Genomic DNA, 8,683 nt, shown 5'->3' with positions numbered 1-8,683 from the left:
AATACAATACAATAACAACAAGCCGTGGTCCACCGCCAAACTTCGCCAACTCCACCAGGCTAATAAAGTATTGAAGTGGTGACAGAGTCCTGTACAATCAGGCCAGTAACCAGCTGACAAAAGAAATCAACATCGTAAAGAGAGGCTCACGCTGGAAGTAGCCTACCCAAGAAATCCAGAAAAACTGATACGGTTTAACGCTATATCTTCATGTCATTTGCTGTTTCATGATGAGTCACACCCTTTGTGTTACGTGTATCAGCTCGCGTCCAGAAGGTCCCGGGATTGCCACCAACACACCCATACAAGGGTGTAACTGTTTTACACGTGTATTGTTTATGTGGATGAAAACTTCACATCCAATCCAAATTAAATGGAAACAATTTGTCATTTTTGGCTGTTCTGAATCACAATTTTATTGGCATTTCCATTTTCAGAATAGAAATGATTTATGATCATTTTGTTGTCTTTCACGCCGTAATCCGAGACGTCCATAATTCCCGGTCAGTGCGCTATTTACAAACAGCAATCTGCCTACCCTGTCTCTCTTCCAAAATCCGCTGGTGTGGACTCCAGTTCCACGTCGCCCTGAACATTTGTAATCGCCATCGATTATGATCGCTCAATGGAAAATTCAATCCGCACTGTTCAGTATATTTTTGTCGCACACTAAGCAGATCACATGCATTCATGGCGAGATTTGAACGATGGTGATCATTTCCCCCCCCCCCCCCCCCCCCCCCCCCCCGTGGCTTGGTCAAGGAAGATTTCGTCCAATGCAAATTCCTCCTCAAACATTTATGAAACTTTTAGAAGCACGAGATGTCAAGTGAAAACCTGGATAACGGTCATTTGTTCAACCCTTTTGCATTTAAGATGAGAAATAAACATTCTTCAAATACCCTGAGATCTGAATCGTCACCAATAGATGTGCACAAATCTATTTGGAGTGCAGAATTGTTTGTAAAACTGCTGTAAGGTGTCAACAACCTATGAGTTATTTGCTAACTGGTGTTCAGGTAATTTCCTCCTCTATGAAAACAGAGATAGAGAATGTGAAACCATCAAGTATCATTGAGGGGATGTTTTTTGTTTGTTTGTTTGTTTGTTTTTTTGCTTTTCCTATTCGTAAACACTCCACCTGATGCGAGGATGACGCAGGTTAGTTACACTTTGAAAATCCCTGGCGACTCGAGTGCATGTCGTCGTTCTAGCCACGTTTGTTTTTTTGTGGGGTTTTTTGTGCCGTCGCCGCTCCACAATCGTACGACTTCGGGGAGCTCAAGTGACTCGAAATGACTGATCGATGATGACGTATTCGACTCCCAAAATGCAAATAGACTCATTAACACTCCAATGACTTGATACTTAAAAAGTGTTGTCAAACTGGTCACAGTGACTGAACGACGCGGTAAAGCGAGTCTGGGTTTTTCCCGCTGGCAAAACACTTGTGTTTGTTTTCAAAACATAGACCGGAGCTCAAAGGCGGTTAAGTCGCGCGCAGCCTTGACAAGAACCTGTCGAGTCGTCTGCTAACAAACGCGATGAATGATGTAATAGTTGTACCCAGATCTCAGAACTGTGAGGCAGATGTGTTAACCACTAGACCAGTGTTCCCCAACCTTTATTGAGCCAATGCGCTCATTTTACATTACAATGATCTCACGGCACACCATCAAAGAAATGATCCTGTCTCCATTTAGGAATAGCAACAGGTGGGCACACAGGTTTATTGTACCTTCTACCGTCTAATGTAGTGGTCACCAACCTTTTCAAGCCCAAGATCGCTTTTTTTTCTCCACAGAATGTAAACTGAGATCTACCGCTACAATAAATCTTTAAATAAATTTTTGAAATTTTTTTTTTTTTTTTTTTTGAAGGTGCAGCCTGCACGAGGCTTCAAAGGAGGCCCAAGTTTGATTTTGAAACTAACTTGCGACGATGAGCATGGAGCTCTTATCTGTCGACCGCGATCGACCTGCCGGTTACCCCAGCTTTAGAGGGTCTTAACAGAGATGTGGACTCGAAGTCACGTGACTCAGGCTCGCGCCATTCATTGGATGACTTTTGACTCGTCTTGACAATATGTTAGAAGACTTTGCAACTCCACTTGGACTTGAACAGCAATGACTCACGGCTTCACTTGAAAAGACTTGCGAGTTTGACAAAGCCCTGTTTAAGCAATACTTTATAACTTCATATATTTCTCTTAGTGCTTTGTCAATAGATTGAAGGTCATTCTGTCGCTGACTACCTACAATGATGGTTTCATTTAAAAAAAAAAAATATCAGTACAACGTAAATTAACAATAAATGTGACAGCTAAATAAAGGTGTTCATTCCAAGAACCACAGTTAACATACACAGAAACGAAAGCGGCGTTTAACAACAATAAGGAAGTTAAATAAAGCAAAAACAAACCAGAAAAAAGAGAAAAATCCACATTGCATTGTGGGAATTATTAAGCTTGACGTCACGTGTTTTTTTTTTCGTTAGCATTTTCAGCTAGTTTCGTGAGTGATCACGCAAAACGTTCCACGGCGGGCTGGCCGTGTGCTGTCTGGGCTTCCTTTTCATTACAATCTGGTTTAGTCAGTGTCGTGTTCTCAAGGATTTATGGAAGCCCATTCCCGCCATCTATTCAATATGAAACTACAAACTACTACATGACTGACCCTCTTCTTAGTGTCCTTTTTCTTCGCCTTTTTGACGTATTATTTTTACATAGTGCCCCCTAGTGTTCCGACTGAGATACCACAGTTGGATACAATTGTACCTTTACAACAAGATGAGAAACTTGTGTTCCTCTTTTTTGAAATTACTGTCTTATGTTTTTGATACTCATAAGAAATGCCAAGTTTAAACAGAAATCTATTTATATTTCTGCTTGAAATTGCCTCACTAGCCCCCGAGTCTTCTTATAAAGGTTTTGAACAATAAATATGCATTTTAAAATTTATTAAATACTGTATATAAATGCAGTAAATAATATCCATCCATGCATCCATTTTGTGTACCGCTTTATCCTGCACAAGTGTCGCGGGCGTGCTGGAGCCTATCCCGGCTATCTTCGGGCGAGAGGCGGGGCACACCCTGAACCGGTCGCCAGCCAATCGCAGGGCACATAGAAACAAGCAAGCGTTCGTATTCACATTCACTATGGAAAATTTCGAGTCTTCAATGACCCTTCCATGCATGTTTTTGGGATGCGCGAGGGGGTGATCATGCAACCTCCACACATTTTATTTTGTTGGATAAAGGACTTGAAACTTTAGGTGGAGGACTTGCATGTCTCGACTTGAGACTGTTCCCACCTCTGGGCCTTAGTATATTCAAAAGTCTGTACTTTTTTTTTAACTTTAACTTAAGAACAGGACTTGGATCAGTCCTTCTATTGTGTGTTTTTTTTTTTTTTTTTTTAATTTTTCAGTACTTTTGCCTCCTCTGCCAAAGTGCCACAGGATAATCGCTAAATGAACTCAAGTTACGACACGGCTGTGTTTGCTCCAGTTGCAAACATCTCGGCAACGCGTTGCACGGACCTCACGCGAAATCCCCGCTTGCAGGCAGCAATGTAAATCCGGCGTTATTTTAAGTGGCAGTTTGCTGGAAATCCCCCACCTAGTGGCTTTAGCTCCGCCCCCCTGCAGTCCAGTGCAGCCACACGCGCGCACACGGGGCATTAACACAGTCCATCGACGCGTGCAAAAAAAAAAAAAAAAAACAACAACAACAACAACCCAGCGCACAATCCTCGCTAACCATGGCCCTCCGTAGGACCACTGTAACAAACCAAATGGATTACAGCCGGGAGCCCAAAGAAGGGAAGCCGTCGACGGACGAGCGCCTCGACAGCGGCGTGGACTCCCTGAAAGAGGAGGACTACCAGGCTGTGGCGGAGGACATCTTTCATCTGCAGCTCGACTGCGGGCTGGCGTCGCAGCGCAAACAACTCGCAGCTTCAGCTAGCGAGGTGCCGCCATGGAACACGCAAGTCACCGAGGACGGAGACACGTAAGTTGGACGGCGAAACAAGCGGCGGTCGCCTCGTTTTTAGCGAACTTAAACTCGCCTCGTCCGCAAGGTAATTCCACCCCCCTTGCCGCGGGCTTGGTTTGCTTCCTAACTTGCCTTCATTCAGCCGGAGACCCATTAGTCTCCTCTTAAAAGTAACGCCACGCTTTTGGTTTGGAATGGCCGCTTTAGCTGCGGCGGTGGCGTCGGACGTAAACAAAAGGCTATTATCAGCGGGAATCTACTATGGCCGCGGGGCGGACTGGGAAAGTCCCGGGCGCGCCGCCGCCGTCGAACGAGCCCCACCGGCGCGCGCTCCCGTCGAAACGAGAAGTGGTCGAAAAGCACCCGAAGTCACCGCGAAGGCGGCGGAAAAAGCACATCGTCCACTAACACCAAGGCCGCGTTGAGCAAAAGCCAGGTTGCCACCGTTCCGTGAACGCCTCACCGAGCGCCCAGGCGAACGACCAATCACGTTTAACCGGGGGAGGGGGGGGTCAAGGGCCACATTCGAACATTGCAGACATTCGCCAGCGAGTCGTTACTCCCTTGTTGTTTGGACCAAAAATCTCACGGCACACCGCCACCAAACAACACAAATAAATCAACAAACTGGATAATTAGCTAGCTTCTGCCTAGTGGAAGCTCCGTTATTAGTCTGCCTATCACCAGACGTCTCTAGCATAGATTAACAGAGACATTATTTATGCTTAATAAAAAATACCTTTCAGGCCAATTAAGCGAAATTGGATAATTACTGCTGATTAGATGTGCTGTTAGCCAGTCAAACACGATGTGTGGTGTTTACATGCTCTCCCTGTTCCTGCGTGGGTTTTTGATTATTTTTTTTGCCCACGTGTGTGAATGTGAGCGCGAATGGCCGGCGACCGGTTCAGGGTGTACCCCGCCTCTCGCCCGAACATTGCTGGGATGGCCTCCGGGCCGCCCGCGAGCGAGCCTTGTGAGGAGGAGCGGCGCAGACAATGGATGGAGGTGCGAAAGAACAGGAACAAAAGGAAAAGCTCCGAAGTCACCTTTCTATTCCCCGAGGGAAACATTAGATGCAAGTCGTTTCACTCGAATGTGTGGTTGCAGCCGAGCTATTGTCTCTCTGTGCATCCGGAAACACTTGAAAGGGACTTGAACGAGTTTAATTGACCATACTGTATCGCACGTCTAAAGAACTTTGCCTCTACGACATCACGATATGTTTTACAACATCTAGTACTGTTTAGTATTGGAGTCCAAATGTCCATTGCTATTACTTCCTGAAAAATGTTACTCGACCGCTTTTCAGCATTATTTAACTATGATAACCTGTAACGAAGGATTCCCCCTCCCCACCACTTTCCTATCGACAGTATTCCAATTACATGGAAGTGTTTTGTTTTAAAGATGTTTGGCTGTGCATACGATAAGCAGCTTGTCCTCGTCTGACTCTAGGCTACTCCACCTGGCTATTATCCACGAAGCGAAGGACTACATCAGAAAAATGATCGAGCTATCCAAGAACACAGACTTCCTCGATGTCCAAAATGACCAGCGACAGGTACGCGAAGGAGTTTGTTTACCTCATGTAGCCCACATCCACAGAGGCATCAAATAGGCCTTTAACTTCTCTCTCTGCATCCCACTTTAGACTCCTCTCCATTTAGCAGTCATAACAAACCAGTCGGACGTGTGCCAGCGACTCCTGGCCGATGGCTGCGATCCCACATTGGTGGACGACAGCGGGGACATGCCCATCCATATCGTCTGTCGCCACGGCAACCTGCTGTGCTTCAGCGTCCTCACCCAGTTTTGTCGTCCTGAGCATCTGCAAACAATGATGGCGGCGTGCAACTACCAAGGTAAGCTTTTATCAAAGCAGCCTTTTTTTTTTTTTTGTTATTAATATGCTGTTGTTTACTTCTTTTCAACTACAGTGTTCCCTTGACTTGCGAATGCCCCAACTTAGAAGTCGTTTTTTAAATTTGTGTTGTGAGCCAACACCGACTGTTCTGGTCTCACCAAGTGACTAGCTTACCCAGGCCGTTAAACACAGAGTTCAATAAATCCAGTTGAACTTGTTTTTGGCCATTTTACCCAACCACAGTGTGAAACTGTAACACAAAATATTGATGCATGCAAATACAAACAAAATAAGCCACAGGTGAGTATAGCATTCTGTATAATACACACAGGTGAGTAAACTAGGTATGTTGTCTGTACTGCATCTAACGGGAGGGGGGGAACCCCAAAAAAACGTATTTATGCCCTGAGTAATAATATTCTCTATATGCATAAAATACTGTAATGCAGAAAGTCATCAGACCACCCAAATTGCGATAGCAAATAAACGCATCAATTCTGGTAGCAACACACTAATATTGCCCTCTTAGCATTATTATAAACCGTACAAACATATATACTTATAAACATTGCGTCTTAATGGGCATATGAGAGGATGGATGGCGAAGGATGCAATTCACACAGAAAAGCATTCTTTGCAGTCTGAGTCCATAAGACACTGCAGTATTTGCATATCTGTTGTTGACCCATACTGGCCACTCATTTGCCTGAGTAGCATCTGCACCATTTGCACAATCGACTGAGTAGTATCTGCATCGTGTGCACAATCGACATTGTCCCAGATTATCGCACTACTTAGTCACTTTAAACTGCACACATTTCTTGAAGTCTCGGCGCCCTTTGCACAATGATCATTGCAGCGGACTATTGCTCTATTAGTCATTCAAACTGCTCTCATTGCTAGCGAGCACTGCATCTTTTTGCACAATTGTCAACAAAAAAAATGTAGCGGCATTACCAGATGACTAGCAACCTTTTATTGCTCAGTGACTGTTTTTCTCAATGTCTTTCGGTCTCAAAAGTATTCTAGTATCTGTTATCGTACTAGAGCGGCTCCGACTACCGGAGACAAATTCCTTGTGTGTTTTTGACATACGTGGCAAAATAAAGATGATTCTGATTCTGATGATTTGCCGAACCTTTGCAGCGTAGCACCAGGTACTTCAGTATCGGTGGCTGGTATCGCCAGCCTTCACGAGCGCGATATCCGATGAAATAAGGCCTGTATCGGTAATGGGTAGTCGCCCATCCGTATAGTCGACATATGAGTAAATTGTGTTACAAACGTGGTCACAGAACAAATGAAACGCTTAAGTCGAGGTATCGGTGTATGATGAAAATGAATGGCCCTAAGGAAAGGTGTGTTAGCCTCAAACAATGGCGAGGAGGCAGGAAATGTTTGCGCAAACAAGCGGAATACCATTACCTTTCGGGCTTCGTATCGCAGCAAAAACCATCGAGTAACGTGAATGTAAGTTGATCTGAACAAGCTTCAGGCAACTTCGACTTACGTAATTTGGACCTGCCCTCGGGACGGCAGAGTCTCCGTTTGACTTGTCAGTCTGCCAAAGCGACAGGTCTGTCGTGGTGTCCGACGTTAAGCTGCTTCTCTGATGTCTTAAACAGGTCAGAACTGCCTCCACTTGGCCTCGGTTCACGGTTTCCTCTCGCTGGTGGAGAATCTTGTGGATCTGGGAGCTGATGTTAACTCAAAGGTAGACAACAGATACGCACAACGTGCTTTATTTGGGCGTAATAGAAACGTTCCCTTACTCGTGTATGAATTAAAATCGGGGGAAAAAACTCCTGTTTTCCTCCCGTCTACTAGGAGCAGCGCAATGGCCGCAGCGGGCTACACCTGGCCGTTGACCAGCAGAACCTGTCGTTGGTCAGATTGTTGGTGAAAAAAGGAGCGGACCCCAATCTCCTGACTTTTGGAGGCCACACCCCCTTCCACCTCACCTACGGTCGCGGCGACGACGACATAAAAAAGGAACTGTATTCATTGACCCATCCCGACTTGAGGGAGCTCCCCGACAGCGAATCGGACGACAGCGAGGACGAGGAGGACGGAGAGTCAGACGAGGAGGTGCATGCTCGAAATGTCCCCCGACACATGACAGTCAAAACTGGTAAGCTTGGCAAGCTCCATGCCTTAACACTGTTCTGTTTTTCAGGTGGGTTATGATGACATCCAGTGGAACGGCCACTAGCGGCAAGAGATGAAATGTGACCCAGAGGATGAAGTTAGGAGAAAAGGCCTCGGCGTGTCCGCCACTAGCCTCATAGTGCGGCTGAAGCCGTACAGACATGGTGGTGGTCTTGTGACACAAACAGAGACGCTAACAGGCAGCTGTAGGAGCTTATCACACGGACTGGCAGCCGATTGAACCAGCAGCGCCGCAGGAGCGAACGGGAACGCACCTTGCGAGCATGCGGCTTGCTTCTTATTGCTACCAATCATTCACAAATTCATCCATCCACACAAAGCGGCTCTCTTGTATGATATTGTAAATGCTGTGTATACAAAGATGTATTTTCTATGGAAGCTGTGACTCTGTACAGTAGAACAGGTTGTAAATGTTTGACAGCGACACTCCATTTAAATTAAACACCCATATTTAACAATGAAAACTTTGTTTGTTCGACATTGAAATATCACAATAGAACCCAATCAAAGCGGCAATAATAGTGGAAATGACATTCCGTCGGTGGTTTTGTTGATCTGAATAACGACAGGTAAGTTTCGATGCTTCATTATTACATAAGATATTGTCTGGAAGGCTGACTGCTGACTGGGAATGAGGAACTTGCCACA

The 8,683-nt window shown here is 45.4% G+C and overlaps 1 protein-coding gene across 1 annotated transcript; it reads left to right on the top strand.

The window, feature by feature from the left end:
- The first annotated feature begins 3,466 nt into the window (after positions 1–3,466).
- Positions 3,467–8,499, top strand: nfkbiab (nuclear factor of kappa light polypeptide gene enhancer in B-cells inhibitor, alpha b). Its single transcript, XM_061696776.1, has 6 exons — positions 3,467–4,014; positions 5,458–5,563; positions 5,654–5,864; positions 7,492–7,580; positions 7,694–7,954; positions 8,043–8,499. The coding sequence occupies exons 1-6, from the start codon at positions 3,764–3,766 to the stop codon at positions 8,076–8,078; spliced, it is 954 nt and encodes a 317-aa protein (XP_061552760.1). The 5' UTR covers positions 3,467–3,763; the 3' UTR covers positions 8,079–8,499.
- Positions 8,500–8,683: the final 184 nt, after the last annotated feature.

This window comes from Phycodurus eques, chromosome 14 (assembly GCF_024500275.1).
Source record: "Phycodurus eques isolate BA_2022a chromosome 14, UOR_Pequ_1.1, whole genome shotgun sequence".
In the NCBI taxonomy this organism is placed as follows: domain Eukaryota; kingdom Metazoa; phylum Chordata; class Actinopteri; order Syngnathiformes; family Syngnathidae; genus Phycodurus; species Phycodurus eques.
This window is presented reverse-complemented; position numbering and strand designations above follow the sequence as displayed.